General features: G+C 45.2%; 2 protein-coding genes across 3 annotated transcripts in view; one reads left to right on the top strand and one right to left on the bottom strand.

Moving 5' to 3' along the window:
- Ankdd1b (ankyrin repeat and death domain containing 1B) overlaps window positions 1–10,073 on the top strand; it is a 63,057-nt gene extending 52,984 nt beyond the window's left edge. For both annotated transcript variants that reach the window (XM_057789920.1, XM_057789921.1), the window contains 4 exons: window positions 1,183–1,278; window positions 5,893–6,094; window positions 8,121–8,252; window positions 9,829–10,073. In XM_057789920.1, the coding sequence (XP_057645903.1) occupies window positions 1,183–1,278; window positions 5,893–6,094; window positions 8,121–8,252; window positions 9,829–9,890 (492 nt within the window). In that variant the 3' untranslated portion in view covers window positions 9,891–10,073. The remainder of the gene's footprint in view (window positions 1–1,182; window positions 1,279–5,892; window positions 6,095–8,120; window positions 8,253–9,828) is intronic.
- Window positions 10,074–12,682: 2,609 nt separating this feature from the next.
- The window catches only part of Poc5 (POC5 centriolar protein), a 32,240-nt gene continuing 27,984 nt past the window's right edge, over window positions 12,683–16,938 (bottom strand). Inside the window, exons 11-12 of the mRNA XM_057790030.1 lie at window positions 15,853–16,029; window positions 12,683–13,056 (exon numbers count right to left, since the gene is read on the bottom strand). Of these exons, the coding sequence (XP_057646013.1) occupies window positions 12,910–13,056; window positions 15,853–16,029 (324 nt within the window). The 3' untranslated portion in view covers window positions 12,683–12,909. The remainder of the gene's footprint in view (window positions 13,057–15,852; window positions 16,030–16,938) is intronic.

Below are 16,938 nucleotides of genomic sequence, written 5' to 3' on the forward strand. Positions count from 1 at the left end.
GGGCATGGTGTCATGCATTTATAAGCCCAGTGTGGTGAGAGAGAGACAAGGGGCATCCCTGGGGCTTGTTGGCCAGCCAGTCTAGTCTTAATGGGTAAACCCCAGGCCAATAAGAGATCCTGTCTCAAAGGAGGTGCTACGTGTTTCCAAAGATAAGACTAGGTTGTCTTCTGGCTTCTGCATGAACGCTCATACATGCACATGGGCACACATATGCACTTAAAAAAAAACTTTTTAAAATGTGCATTGGTGTTTTGCCGTGGGTGTTGGGTTCCCTGGAATTGGAGTTACAGTTAGTGGTGAGCTACCATGTGGTTGCTGGGAGTTGAACCCGGGTTCTCTGGAAGAACAGCCAAGGCTCATAATCGCTGAGCCATCTCTCCAGCCCCTATCCATGCATTTGCTGTAACAAATGCAAACCAGCCTCCTTTGTCAAGAAAGCATGTGTGGATGCAGAAATAGAAACTGCGTACTGCATAAAATCAAGGGGGCGCAGCTTGTGAAGACGCTCTCTCTGGCTGCTGAGACAGCCATCACAAGCAAGGCTCACCTCTTGCTATTCGTGTAAGATGAGACTCAGGCTTCCGGCAGCATACATCCCAAGTTATGTCCAGATCAGTCCTTTCTTACTTGTCCAGTTTGGCTAAATTGGAATACTTCAACGTTGGTTAGAGGCAGTATGTTATGAAAGACAGCACTCCTTGCTGGCAGCCTGTGAGCTGAATATTCTACAATGAACTGTGTTGTCATTATTGACATTGTTCTTGGATCCAGCCCTTTTCTGTCTCATTACATCATCCTCTCCAAATGAGGCTTCCATTTCCTGATGGAAAGTGGCTGCCCGGATTCCCGCTGTCAGCATTCCCCTTGGGAATGGGAGGAACGAAAATCTTTCCCAGGAAAAGAATGTGCCTTTACATCTACATACCGTCGGCCAGAATGCAGGCCTCCACCCTGACCGCCACAAGGCTAGGAAATGTTCGGAGTGGCACACTCGAAGGGGTCTATTGGTGCTCCTGGGGACACCTGGGTGTAATTGCAGAGACCCTTCAGCAACTAAGGACTGGTCCTTAGTTCACTAGCAGGCGGCAGAGCTGGGATCTGGGTGCAGGCCTTTGTCGAGAAGCTGGAGCTCCTGTCTAACAGGCAATATCAACTCCCCGCCCCCTCTTTTCAATCTAGCAAGGGAAGACTGCCCTGGCTGTGGCTGCCAGGAGCCACCACAGCCTCGTGGTGGACATGCTCATTAAAGCCGAGAGGTACCATGCCTGGAGAGAGGTAAGAAAAGCCAGTTCCAGCCAAATCGGGGGCTCTTTTGGAAACCCTTGCTCAGTACAACCATGACTGTCCCTATTTATGGGATGGACAGTGTGTCTGTCCTCTTTCCCTCTTTCTCTATGGGCATCGACAGTCAGACCTGAGGATGTGGGCGGGGCAGCCTCATCCATGGCGGTTTTGCTGGCCTAGCATGCCAGCCTCTGATGCCTGACTCTACTGTGATCTCTGTCTCATGGTCTCTGGCCATGACCTGTCACAAGCTCCAATGAGTGGTGTACATGGGAAATATTTGGAGCTCTCCTGGCTCTGCCAGTTTTGCTGTAGCCCTATGCTGGCTTTCTGGCACTCAAATATTCCTAGACAACACACAACTTTGAACACACAAATTTTATATCTAAGTGAGTTTTTATTTTTATCTTTCTTGCCTGTCAGTCACACATCTTAGTAGAATGTCCTTCTCTCCAAGATTCAGGTCTGTGCCTTCAGGCAAGATGCTCAGACCCAAAACACCAGCCCCAACTTCTAAACCTATGCTGTTTCCCAGTTTCCCTCCTGGGGACATGGCTTCTCCTGGGCCCATGTGTCATGCTGGCATACATGTCTACACAGCTTGGGTATCTACTGTAGAGAGGTTACAAACCCGGATTGCTGTTATTGGCCAATCCTGGAATAGTCCTTTTTAAATCCATAAAGCAAGAATGTTTACTGTCTCTTTCCCCCTCATAAGCCAGCTTGGTAGTCTAAATAGAGAGTCAAATGTCAGTCAATGACAAGGAAACTTGAGACGCGTCATCAGGCAATGTGATCATTGTGTCAATACCACTGAGCACTCTTACATAGGCCACACACAAGCTGTGTAGCTCATGACTGAGAATGGAGTCTTCCAATGGCTACACAGCTTCCCTGCAACTGCTCTTGCATATAGAACGGTAAAGTCTGTTTCACCTACAAAACAACAATTTCTTATATACAAGTGGAATTCTGCTTAATCTTCCTCCTCTGACTTATTTTTATTGTCCCTCTTTTGTCTTCTTGCTTCTTTATCCTTCTCTTCATTTTCTTAATCATCTTTATGCTACTAAAGAGTCAGGTTGGCTTTCTCTTGTTCTTTAAGTGGTTTTCTACACTCACTTTGAAAACTCATGCTCTTTTTTCTTTTTTCTTTTCTTTTCTTTTTTTTTTTTTTTTTTGGTTTTTTCGAGACAGGGTTTCTCTGTATAGAGTCTGTCCTGGAACTCACTCATGTAGACCAAGCTGGCCTTGAACTCACAGAGATCCACCTGCCTCCATCTCCTGAGTGCTGGGATTAAAGGCGTGAGCTACTACCAATTCATTTATTCTTTTTTTTTTTAATATTTATTTATTTATTATGTATACAATGTTCTGTATGTGTGTATGCCTGCAGGCCAGAAGAGGGCACCAGACCTCATTACAGATGGTTGTGAGCCACCATGTGGTTGCTGGGAATTGAACTCAGGACCTTTGGAAGAGCAGGCAGTGCTCTCAACCACTGAGCCATCTCTCCAGCCCCTCCATTTATTCTTTAATGCGTGTTAGCAGCCTCATATTCTTTTGGCGAGATGACGACCAATAATTTTTGCACCAAATGGACCTTCTTTTCTTGAGGTTTGTAGTACTGGGAAAACTTACTTTTAACTAAGTAGCATTAATTTCTTTTTCTCTTTTTAAAGCTTACCAAATTTTATTATTTTATTTTTTAAAAATATTTTTTCATTAATCAAATAACTTTATGTCCAGATTTAGTACAAAATAATCACCAATACAAAGTTTGAAGAGATAATTTCAACTTTTCTTTTATATCTACTTACACATGTTATGTGTACGCACATCCCATTTAAATTAGATATTGTGTCTATTTATACATGTGCATACTTAACCATGTGTACATGCCATTTAAATTACCTATCTGTTGTATCCACGTGCACATTTAACTGTCATCCATCCTTATGTTCAGTGTCAGAGGCAAAGGCGTGGCCTCTGCTGTTGTTTCTGTCGAGCTTGGATACCTCAGGCTGCTACCGGGAGCTTAAGTGATTCCTTTCCTCCTCTCCCTCCCTGGGGTCCTGGGGTTACAGATGAGCACCAGGGCAAGCAGCTTTCTAAAGTGGGCTCCAGGGATCAAACTCAAGTTGTCACGCTTGTGCAGCCCTCACTTTTAGTGGCTGGGCCATCTTGACAGCCCTGTTTTATGCTTTTTACTCTCCACCACTTCTGGCGCACCACCAGCTGGGTCACCGGGGCTTTCCCAGTCCCCTGCTCTTGCCTACAGTTGCCTGAATGTCCACCCTGCCCCATGGTAGAATGCAAATGCAAGATTCTCTAAGAAATAAAAAAGCATAGAGTGAAGGTGAATGCAGAGTCGGTCTGCGCTTTTCTCTACTTACGCTATTTGATGTTTTGATCTCACTGGGTGTGTCGTTTTATGAAAAGGATTGGGGAGAAAGAGTCTTAGGATTCCTGGCAGCAGACATTGTGATAGCAAAGCCAGGGAGCTCTGGAGAGGACTGCGTTTTTAAGTCTTGGGAACAGTTGTGGGTACCTCACACCTCCCATTCCCATCCCGGTTTCTGCACCAAGGCCCAACACCAGCAGAAGGCCTTTCCCTGCTCCTTGGCTGAGATCCCCAGGGGTGTGCACAGGTTTCTGGCGGTGGTGAGGGCTGAGTGCAGGCCTACTAAGTTCTCAATACTCTTTGCCCATTTCCTCGCCTGGCATTAGCTCCCATCCTGTTTTTAGAGTATCTTTCATTAAAACTCACTTTTATTTAACTGGGAGACTAAAATAGAAGTCATTCCACATGAAAAAGGAGGCGAGATAGGACGTCTTAACTAAACCTTTTGGTGAGTCCTGTCTTCCTTTCCCTTACCAGAGCTGTAATCTTCTGCCGTCCTTACAGCGCATGTGTGGTGTGTGGCTGCTTTTCCCTCCGACACTCTTTCCGACTCAACCTCTCTAAAGCATTAGAGGAAAGAGTTTCTGTATTCGTGAAACATATTGTTAATGTTTTTAAGCAGAACAAAAGCATATATGTAATGATGATAAATCTATGTCAGGATTAACGTCATAACGCAGATAGTGGTGGTATTATGGGCTTTTGTCCTTTCTAAGCCGTTCTGTCTCCTTGGTGGGAGGTGCCACGGTCTTTCCTCTAATGCTTTAGAGAGGTTGAGTCGGAAAGACCGTGGCACCTCCCACCAAGGAGACAGAACCGGCTTAGAAAGGATAAAAGCCCAAGAGAGCAGTCTAGGTGCAGTGCTGTTGGGCTTAGCATGGCGAAATGACAGCCACTTTGTTCTGGTCACCACCCTGCCTCTCTACTCCCTGCCCTACCCCACTTTACCTTACCTGACTTTACTACCCTACCCTAGCCTGCTCTACCCTGCCCTACCCTACCCTACACTACCCTACCCTACCTTATCTGACTTTACTATCCTACCCTACCCTACCCTGCCCTACCTTACCCAACTTTACTACCTTACCCTACCCTGCCCTACCCTATCTTACCTGACTTTACTACCCTGCCCTACACTGCCCTGCCCTACCCTACCCTACACTACCCTACCTTATCTGACTTTACTATCTTACCCTACCCTACCCTGCCCTACCTTACCCAACTTTACTACCTTACCCTACACTGCCCTAACCTGTCTTACCTGACTTTACTACCCTGCCCTACACTGCCCTGCCCTACCCTACCCTACACTACCCTACCCTACCTTATCTGACTTTACTATCTTACCCTATTCTACCCTGCCCTACTTTACCGAACTTTACTACCCTACCCTGCCCTACCCTATCTTACCCTACTTTACTACCCTGCCCTACACTGCCCTGCCCTACCCTGCCCTATCCTACACTGCCCTACCCTACCTTACCTGACTTTACTACCCTGCCCTACCCTACCCTGTCCTGCCCTCCCCTACCTTCCCTACCCTACCCTACATTATTTTACCCTACCCTACCCTTCCCTACCCTACACTGCCCTACCCTATCCTATACTGTCCTATCCTACCCTGCCCTGCCCTACCCTACCCTGTCTTGCCCTGCCCTGCCTTACCCTGCCCTACACTGCCCTACCCTGCCCTACACTATCCTACCCTACCCTGCCCTACGCTATCCTATACTGTCCTACCCTACCCTACCCTGAGTTAAGCTTCCAGTCTCTCATACTTAGAATGAGCAGAAAGAAGAGCCATGAGGTTTTTATTAAGGATGTATGCAATCTTAATTCCACTGAGGTGTCAATGAGAAAATCAAATACATCGAAGACTAAAGAGGGCCCAGTGTTGAGAGTGAGGTCATTAGAGCTGTGGGTTTGTAATGTTTCACTTGCCAGCATGTCCCCCCTGTTCTTGTTGGAAGTGGGCAAACGCCAGTCAGCAACACAGACACAACACTGAGAAATCCCTCACATTCGCCGTTTCAGACACAGAACTCATGCTTTTTATTCCAGACATTTCTGTCCAATTTGGATGACAAAAGATGATCTAGGACAGATTAGAGAGTCTCAGCTACTGCTTGCCCAAATACTCGGGACAGACGGTAGCAAGCGAGCAAGCTGTAAATAACCGGCTACAGCGCGTTTCCATTTAGGCGCACCCTGAGAGCATCCAGGGCTCGGCAGGATGCTCTACACTGACATTTAAGCAGGACCACAGTGTGGAGACCACGCACATCCGCACGCTCCTCTGGAACCTGGCCTACCGACAGCTGAAGGAGAAGGACTGGCAGCAGCTGGCCCGCTTGTGGAACTTTTCAGAGGACCAGATCAGAGCCATTGAGCAGCAGTGGTCAGGTGAGTGGGGACCAGGGGACATGGACAGAAAGGCATTCAGAGTTAGGGGCAGCAGCCCTCCCTTCATTTCAAGTAAGTGCCCAGTGCACACAACAGACTGAGTCTAGGGATCATGGTAATAACGGAAGTTAACTTGGCTAAGTCTGCAACGGTGGTTGGCAATTTGGCAGAAAGCTAAACTCCCAAGAATCTGCAGTCAGCTGCCCTGGCAAAGGTTGACTACTCTGGCCTAAAAAAGAAATGAAGGCTTCACAACTGAGTGGGAACCAAAGAGGTGAGGCTACATACAATCCCTGGTATCCCTGTGGAATACCAGTCTGGCTTCCCACCAAAATCTGCAGCTTGTCCTGCCATAGAAAAGGTCATTGCTGAAGCTTCTGCCCAAAAAGAAGCCCTCTACCATGTTGGGGGAAGGGTGGGGAGGACATCAGCTGTACACACACACACACACACACACACACACACACACGCACAATCTCACCAGTATGACATTAACACTCATAATCTAATCACATTTTAATTCTTTTTTTTTTTTTTTTTTTTTTTTCGAGACAGGGTTTCTCTGTGGTTTTGGAGCCTGTCCTGGAACTAGCTCTTGTAGACCAGGCCGGTCTCGAACTCACAGAGATCCGCCTGCCTCTGCCTCCCAAGTGCTGGGATTAAAGGCGTGCGCCACCACCGCCCGGCACATTTTAATTCTTGAGGCAACTAGTATCAGGAAGTTTGTGGGATTTTGAGTGAAAAATGTTGATATATGTTGTTGGTATTGAAGAACAACCAATAATACATGTAGTTCTTCAATTCTTTGACAATACAATAATAATACATGTTGGTATTGAAGAAGAATTAGTTTTTTGAGAAGCACGTTCTTTCTGCCAAGGCTCTTTTTGTACCATCTGCCCCATGGTGCCTGTTGTGTGTTCGTAACTATGAACTGTCCAAAGTGACAACAGACTGTCTTCTTATTCCAATAGCTCTCCTAGCCCCTCAGGAATTAGCTCTCAGGTATTTACAGGATGAATAATCCTGACCTGAGATACAGACCTGCTGAATTGTATAGCATGAATAATAAAAACCTAGAGACAGATATTGAGGTTCAAGCTGAAGATCAGAAAAGCAAAGCAAGTCGCTGGAGTTCTTACCTCTACCAAGGCTCAGACAAAGGGGCGGCCCTGTCCTTAGCGTGACTGCAGACTGCAATGCTCTCCGCCAAACCTTAGGCCACACGGATACTGCACTGAGCTCCTGCCTTGTCTTCCTCCCTAGTGCTGGGAACAGAGGTGTGAGCTCTGTTCCTCTTTCAGACTGATTCAGCCTTGCATAGCCCAGGCTGGCCTTGAACTCACAGAGACCCACTTGCCTCTATCTCCCTGAGTTCGGGGATTAAAGGTGTAGCCACCACTGCCTGTCCTCTATGGCTAATTAGTGGCTTAGGTGTGTGGCTAACTAGTGGCTTAGCTCTGCACTCTGATATTCAGGCAAGATTTATTTGTTAGATTACGAACAAAATATCAGTACAGAGTTGGAGCGATTGTATGGCACATGCTTGCTGCCCAGATTCAGAGGGCACTGGGGAACTTGTCATATTGTGTACTGTCATTCAAAACCATTGACTCCAAAAATCCACATTTGCACAAGATGCCCAGGGAAAACACATACTTTGAGCCTGACCTGCTAGAAGACTTCATATCTTCACATCTGTGGGCACTGTCTGTCATCTCCAGGCAGGCATCAAAGCCCTTCAGTTCCTTAGAGCTCCCCACCTCCCTGTGTGTCAGGATGGTCAAGCAGTCTAAGGTACATTCAGGCATGTCCCAGAACAGGAGAGCAGGCCAGGCTGTCTCTCAAAGAGTGGTCACCATAGCACAGTATCAGGGAGGAATGGCAAGCACTTCCTCCCTTCTCTGGGCTTTTGACGGAGAGATCTGGGAGGAGGACGGGACGGACAATAGCAGTCATTTAGAAACATGTCAGAACGAGGCATCAGTGTGTGGTGCCTCACTCTGGCCACTTATCCTGGACACAGGAAACAAGAGCTTCCGTGAGCACGGTTACAGGGCTCTGCTCATCTGGCTGCACGGGGCCCTGATGACACAGCCTGACCCTGCCAAGCAGTTGGATGAGGCACTGGTGCATGCAGGATTCCCAGAGTCAGCTGGTGAGTTACTTTACCACAAACCCACACAGATAAATCCCTTCTCTCTTCAGTGGCGGGCAGGCCTTACTCCCTGAATTTGGCAGCAGTCTGATGGGGGGTGGTTGTGGCCAAACAGCACACGAAGCTGTGGAAGGGGCTTACGGTCATGCTGCAGCTTCTGTCTTGGTTAAGCCAATCAGGCAATCCTCAGAACAGCATTTGAACCGAGTGTGGGGTATCGGTGTGCCCGTGGACAGGTAGGATGGGGCACGGATGCTCAACCACTTTCCACAACCCAGAACTCTTCTCCACACCTGAGCAAGAATTCTCCTGCTCCCAAAGCTGCTCACTCCTATTGGCAAACTCCACCAACTTAGTGGTTGTGAAAATGTGTGTTCTCCAGGTAGAAAGCAGAGTAGCACAGACTGCTGCTTCGCCAGTTAAGGCTATTACAGAAAATCACACCCCCCATGTTGTCAGGGAACATTCTTTGAAAGACAGCCGCTGAAGGAAAAGGTGGAGAGGCCTCTGCCATGGTTTCCATGGAGGCAGTTCCACCTAGGGCTGACCACATGCCTACCTCATTCTGGCACCTGGACCAGCATTGTTTCAAGCAGGAATAGGAATGATGATTACTGCAGATACCTACATTGCAGGACACTAGCCTCCTAACACGAGGCCCTGCAACTTTAAACATGTTCTTTCTAATCAAAGCGCACCTATGCAGTCTCTGAGGGAAGACTACGGCGGTGTGAGGAAGTGGTTAGGGCTGTGTTGTCAGGGCTTGCCTTGGCTCCAGCGCTGCCATCTTTAGCAGATTCTATAACCACACCACATCAGTGTGCCCATTCTAAACTAGGGAAGAAAGTAACATCCATTTCTAAAGGTTGGTGCGGATGAAATGAATGGTACCCGGAACACAGTAAACGACATTTAGGATCAGCTGTTGATCTCGAATGTGTGTGCTGGTTTATTTTTATGTCAATTTGACACAAGCTGGAGTCATCTAAGGGGAACCTCAATTGAGAAAATGTCTCCATAAGATCTGGTTGTAGGGCATTTTCTTTTTCTTTTTTTTAATATTTATTTATTTATTATGTATACAATATTCTGTCTTGTGCGTATGTCTGCAGGCCAGAAGAGGGCACCAGACCTCATTACAGATGGTTGTGAGCCACCATGTGGTTGCTGAGAATTGAACTCAGGACCTTTGGAAGAGCAGGCAATGCTCTTAACCACTGAGCCATCTCTCCAGCCCTGTAGGGCATTTTCTTAATTATTGATATGGGAGGGCCAAACCCATTGTGGGTGGTGCCACCCCAAGGCTGGTGATCCTGGGTGTAAGAAAGCTGGTGGAGCAAGCCATGGGGAGCAAGCCAGTAAGCAGCACCTCTCCATGGCCTCTACAGTAGCTCCTGCCTCCAGGTTCCTGCTGGATTTGGAGTTCCTGCCTTGGCTTCCCTCAATGGACTGTGTGATTCAGGATATGTAAACCACATAAACGTTTTCTTTCCCAAATTGCTCTTAGTTATGATGTTTTATTGCAGCAATAGTAACCCTAAGATAATTATCCTGTTTTGTTTTGTTTTTTTTCCAGGAAAGATTCGTCAGTTCGAAGGTAAAACTGACCCAAGCTCCAAGAAATGTGTAGTCTCCTAAGCTGAAGAAACAATTCCAATGGCTTCCCACTCCATATTCAGGTTGATTGTGGTTCCGGATGGCCACAGCCACCCCCTAGCAGACTGATTTCCTGGTCCAAAGATGCTGCTCCTCCAGGGATGGAGGTGAACATACCACCTTCTCACTGCTCCAGCCTCAGGCTGGGGGCAAACTGTGGCTTTCCCATTTGATGTACATGCAGAAGAGCACAGCTCTGTACAAGCTTAAAATCCACACGGATGGTGGGTGCAGCATGGCGGCACACACAAAAACAGGGCTAGGAGATTCGGCTTTGAAACTGGATGCTTGGCTGCGAGCAGTGGGCAGGTTAACATTACTGACGTTTTAAGAGCTATGGCTTCCTTTTCTGGTAGACAGAACATTTCCTCCAGAGATTGGGAGGGAGATGAAGGGAAAACACCCGTGATACCTGACCGCAAGCCAGTGGGATTTAAGGCATAAACTCTTATCTTTGTGGAGAAGCTGCCTGTGGAAATCCACACACTGCTGACTTTACACCACACAAGTGTAGTTTATTACGCAGAAAAAAAAGACACACACCAGTAATTTTTAAATCTGTCATGATCTAAATATGGGTAGTTCTAATTCTTGCTACTTTCCGGTACATCTGATTTTGCTCACAACAATCAAGCACTGCCTTCTGTAACCTGGGAAAGTTACAAAGGTACCAGTTTTCATCACTCCGACTCTCAGTCTGGAAAAGCTGGTGAGGCAATCACAGGCAATTAGTCTATTAATTTAGTTTCAAGTATTTTTCTTACAGCGATTGTAAATGACCCATGTAATGCTAGGAATGTCTAAAACAGGCAATATATTCACAAGATCCCAGAATTTTAAAAAAGTATTAAATAAAAAGTCCCATCCCAGTTTGTTCTTGAGTTTGGCCACACCAGTGCTAACATTCTCCCTCCAACCTAACCTCTGCATGTAAAATAAATACAAAATGCATACTTACTGTAGAGTGTTTCCATCAAGCTTGTGTTATTTAACTTAGGCCAATATGAATGATTTGGTGATTTGGATAACACACAATTCTAGAGTTAACAATGCCTATAATAGTCCTAGTCACATCAACTTGCACTAGTATGTCCATATGACCTGGCTTGCACACTGAAAACCTAGCTAGTCCGGGCTTCTCAAAGGTCCAGCCTAGACCAAGATTTCAATAGAAAATAAACATGAAGCTGAGGAGGAGCAAGGTGAGGATGCTACCAAATTGGCTCCACTTGGTGTCAAGTTTGGCTATCTGATCGTAAGCACACTCTGTTCCAAGACGGGATGGATGAATGCATCTCAGGGCAGTTCACACAGGGGAGGGAGGGAGGAGGAATTGATCCATGTTACGGTGTGTTTCAAAGACTTAAAAATGTGTTTTGACTGTATGTACGTATGTATACATGCATTCCTGGTGCCTATGCCGGCCAGAGGAGCTACAGATGGTTTGAAGCTGCCAAGTGGGTGCTGGGAACTGAACTAGGTTCCTCTGCAGGAGCAGCGTGTGCTCAGCGGTTGAGTCATGTCTCGAGCTGCACAGTGGGGACTTTTATTCTGGTCACATGAGTGATCTCTTAAGGCAGCCTACCGTTCCTCCTGGCTCTGCTGGGTGGAGAGGGCAGTTCTGGGGAGCATGCCCACAGGGAAGGTGTGAGAGGAGGCGCTGCAGCTTGCTATTCAAACTTACAAGCCCAAGTGAGCTTTTGCTACAGTAGTAGCTGGACCGTTGCCTGGTATGTCTATAATTCAGAAAAGTCTTAAGCACTTGTTATAATATGGAATGATGTTTGCCTAGATCACATTTAGTCTCTGAAGTGTGAGGCAGCAAGAAAAGTGACTTTCTATAATAAAATGAGAGGGTACAGAAGCAGATCATGCTCAAACTGGTAGAGGCTTCGGATGATCAAAACCACACGTATCAGAAAGCGGAGGACCTGCTCATATATTCCATAAGTACAGTGTCAACAGGAAAGGAAATATATCTACTTACATCACAGATGAGGATCCTGAAATCCATTTAATTAAATGTTTGGCCGCAGAAAACAGAGTATTGAAGAAAACTGCAGTTTTTTTCTCTAATGTCAGTTCTGCCCAGATGGTCTATTTCCTTCCTTCCTTCCTTCCTTCCTTCCTTCCTTCCTTCCTTCCTTCCTTCCTTCCTTCCTTCCTTCCTTCCTTTCTCTTCCCTCCCTCTCCTTCTCTCTCTCTTCCTTGAGACAGGGTTTCTCTACACAGCCATGGCTGTCCTGAAACTCACTATGTAGATCTCATAAGAGATCCACCTACCTCTGCCTCCCCTGTGGTGGGATTCAAGGTGTGCGGCACCATTCTGGCCAGCCATTGGGAAGCTTGCAGATCTGCAGGGCACTCACTCCTGTGCAGCACATGTGTGGATGTGCAGAAAGGAGGAGGCAGGCTCAATGCTGCAGGCCCCACTAGGGTGAGGGAGAAGGAAAGCAGGGTCATCCCAGCAGGGAGTTTCACAGATGTTGACTGACTCCCTCAGGGTTTGACTGCAGAGTCCTAGAGATGAAGACCAATATACTGAAGGCAGAAAAAGCTGTGTTTAGAAATATCACTGTGACTCTTGGTCTTTATTTAAAAATTCAGATAGCTTCTATTTGTTTTAGTAATTACTAAGTTCTCTGTCCAAGTTTTGTGTAAACTATGGTTCAGTAACAGTGGAAATATTCCCTTTTAGAAATAATGTACAGAAAAAGATTTACACCCTTCAACAATGCAAGCAGTGGCAGGCTGGACACGTTTAAAATCAGGGTTTTTTTTTTATTAAAAAGTTATACTTAATTGTTTAAATAAAAATAACAACATTAAAATAATCGCTACATATAGTTACAAAGGATGGGAAAGTATCTTATAATTCTGAAAAGATGAACATGATGTGTCCATGATGTTCTAAACAGTACAGAAAAGTCAAAATAAACAACTTTTGCTCCCAGTTAAGTCCTCAGAGGAATGAAGAGACCCGAGTGTGAACACAGCCACTCTAGTCAACCACTTTTATGGACTGAACGTTGGAGAGAGATTGGGTGTGGGCTGGCCTGGCTCCGAGAGACCTAGAGGTTGGGACGCTGCCACCTTCAGGATGGATGGTCCGTGGGTACTTGGCAGCGGCTGCCTGAGGAATGGTTTGCTGTAAAGATAAGAGGCTGCTTTACTAATCTGAGAGAGTCGATGTGAAGCATCATTTCATCACCTATAGCCCAAACCAACAGGCATTTGACATCCCACAGAGACCAGCAATGCACTGGGTGGAGTTGCCACTCAAACAGACAGTGAAGCCCTTCTCTAAAAGGAACCCATATTTGAACAACCACATTTGATACCAGAGCCCTGGGAATCATTGCTCTAAGAGGCCTAAGAGGAAAAGGTCTATAGAGGCCAAGGACAGAAAAGGACGTCGGTGTCTGGATGAGGGTCAGCTCTACATCATTCACCCCTTATTCTATCGAGCCCAGGCCTTGCTTCAAGCCATTGTGAAATAGACCTCAGATTTCACTTGGGAGCAGACCCAACATTTTATAGTCACACAAGAGAAGGCTCCCCAGAAGATAAGTGGCTCCCTTAATATCGCTTTCCTTCAGTGGGGTCTGGCTTTGTAGCCCACGTTGGACTCAGACTTGTGATCCATCTGCCCAGGTTCCAGAATGTTGGGAATATGGAACATCCAACACACCTGGTTGGGCCACACTGTCCTAAACAAGGAAAGAGCGGGACGTGGAGAACAACCACAGACACCGAGGAGAAGATGATCTGCACGCCAGTTCAAAGCTTAGGAGAACAGAGACATGAGTGCTAGCCAGGGCAGAGCCAACAGTCTACGTATGTGATACATAAAAATATGCACTGTGTATATACGTACGTGGTAGCCATACGTACATATGAAAACCAGTTAAGACTTTATTGTACCTGTGACAATGTCTTAGTAGCTGGCAGGGGATCTGTATCAAGTTATGTTCTTAGTCATGTCCACAAATTTTTATTATAGGAGCTTCCACTTGAAAAATTATCTTTAAAACATTTCAAGTACAATTTTATGCATTAGGGGCAGGGTGATGGCTCAGGAGGAAGAAGACCTGGGTTTGGTTGCCAGCACTCACATAGTGGATCGCAAGAATGGCTTCTGTGGACACCAGGCACACATGTGCTGCACAGACATAAATGTAGGCAAAACATTCATACATGTAAAATTTATAAAAAGTGCCAATATATTTACCATGTATTTCAAAGACTGCATAATAAAACAGGGTCCTCATGTCCAATTCTGTTTTAAAAGTGAGAACTCCTCTATGGAGAAGTGGAAAAGTAACCTCCCTTCTTAAGGTATCTTATACAGATGTTTCTCCAGCTATAAACACCTGGGTAACTATTACAAATGGGAGAGTCTTATAGCTGGCACGAAATTTTAGTTGACAAGCATCAAATATGACATGATTTATCAAAGCTGTTTCTCCTTGAGGATAGGTAAAAGGAGCTGTACGAAGAGATTAGAGTTCCCACGGGCATTGTGATCTACAAGATATGGCGGAACACATAATCAGCCCCGGAAGCAAGTGAACACCCAGCTGACAGGCAAAGGGGTCACAAACAGATCCATGCTTTATTGGCAATGATGGTTTCTGCCAGTTTTAGATCTTGATTCCCAGGAATCACTTCAAACAGCACGGAGGCCCACACTGTCACATGACAGAAACTGAGCAAGGATGGGAGGGGTCTCCCTCTCTGACTTGGCCTGTACTGCACACCTCCTGAATGGCAGGAGAGAACAGGTAAAGAGAATTTCTAAGATTCTAGTTACTCAAAGTGCAGGTCTGAATAAGTTATTTGATGGAGGCTTAACCTGAACTCAGGGAAATTCAGGAAAACAGGAAAGGATGATGTAATATTAGGAGAAAAGGAATTGGTGAAAGTAGATAAAATTCTACTCCATCACAACAAGAAGCTGATATAAAACAAGTTCAGTCTGGGAAAGAATGGAGAAATGATGTGATTTTATTTTAATTCAATAAAAAACTTAAATAAGAAAAAAGATTCTACTCCCTCAATTTCTCTATTCTCTAAAACACTAGGGCTGGAGAGACAGTCTGGAGCTCTTGTTGCTCTTCCAGAGGACCCAGGTTCAATTCCTGCCTCCCACATGGCAGCTCACAACCATCTGTAACTACAGTTCTGATGCCCTCTTCTGGGTCAGGCATACGTGTGGTGCACAGACATACATGCAAACAAACACTCAAAGATTAGAAAAAAAGAAACAAAATCTCACATTCCTTTTCTAGTAACTTTCTAGTGAGTCATGGTTCCTAATGGCTCTGTAGTTTCCACAGTACCCCTGCATATGTCATTACTTTTGGTATTATCTCATTTTACTCCTGAATTCTGACAATGTTCCAGAAGCTCAGTACTCTCACCAACCCCATTTCACAGAAGAGAAAGTGGAGGCTTGACTATCTGACTTGAATCTCTGTCCAGGTGCAGCAAGTGGAAGGAACAACTGGGATGTTCTCACTTGCCTGCTGCTTCAAGTCTGTGCGTCTTCCCTTATACCTTATGTATTTCTTGCAACTCACCACCCTTTAATATAGAGATAAGTTAGATACACTATTGAAGGAGACTGGAAAATACAAGGGCAAGAGCAAGCACTCTAATGTAGGACATTTTCTTATAATCAACACCTGCTGCATGAAGAGTCGGTTTACCAGTAAATTATTTTTCTTTTTTTCTTTTTACATGGAATCTTTACAGTTTACTGCTTTAGCAGTTGATATAACGGATTACCTTTTCTATTCGACGATTTTTATGCCACTTGGAATAAACATCTTCCTTAAAAGAAGAAAATTTTAAGTATGATTGATGGCAACAATGACCAGCCATGAATGTCGGAACTGATCAGAGGACAAACTCATGAGAAAGACTTCTTGACAGGACTTACCACTGTGACTGGATGGTGCTTCTCCACAACGACTGAGCTCATGGGAGGAGAAACTCCCATGATGGCCAAACTGCTGCTGACTCTAGTTTTGGAAGCAAAATCACACCGACCCGTGATCCGCGCGGTAATCGTCTTCCCGGCTTTCTGCTGTGCTGAGGTCACAACTCTTGGTATGTACTACAAAACAAACCAAAGGTCCAGCTGGAGGAAGAGCCACTGCACAATTTACATGATTTTGGCTGTGTAACTTTCAAAGAAAACCCACAGCACTTAAAAGCTAATGAGACAAAAAGGCAAAACAAAACCTCAATATTCCCAAATTCCAAAATATTCCTCTAACCTTGGCAGGTCAACTCTCTAAAAATGTTTTGAGATTTAAAACCCTTGTTTTGAACTGACAGATTCCCGGAAGTACCCTTTGTTCTCTTAGGTTCCTGCAAGAATCAGGTCCTCCTGGAAGTCAATCACACGGACACCACCAGCACAATGGTCTATGCACACACGGGTGCTACTTCCTTACTGCAGATTTCTTACTGCCACCGAGTTCACTCCTCAAACAGACCACCTCTCGCCCACTTTCCCTTCTCCCCACTCATCCTCCATGATACCACCACTATCTGCGCTACGACTTTAATCCTGACATAGATTTATCATCATTACGTATATGCTTTTGTTCTGCTTAAAAACTTTAACAATATGTTTCACGGATACAGAAACCTAAAATAATTTGTAAAGAACAATTTCATATGACAGACTTTTTCTCTGTTCTCTTCCTATTACATTTAGTAATTTTTTTTTTGGTAAAAACATTTTTAGTTATTTTTGTAGAGATACTGCAAGAACGGGATGATCATATCAAAACACAACTTCAACATTTAAAATCTTTATTTGTTACTACTAGATGATATTGAAGCAAGTTACATGCATATTAAGAGTGATGTGTAATTTCCTTTTATCACTGTCAATTACATAAATGCTCCACTCAGTGTAAGGGAATGTACTTTGATTTAAATTAATGTTTCATATTTATACTGCAGCTTGTTAGCTCTTTAACTGTGGGTCAGAAAGGACGGCTGCTATTAAAAC

This window comes from Chionomys nivalis, chromosome 15, assembly GCF_950005125.1.
Source record: "Chionomys nivalis chromosome 15, mChiNiv1.1, whole genome shotgun sequence".
NCBI lineage: Eukaryota > Metazoa > Chordata > Mammalia > Rodentia > Cricetidae > Chionomys > Chionomys nivalis.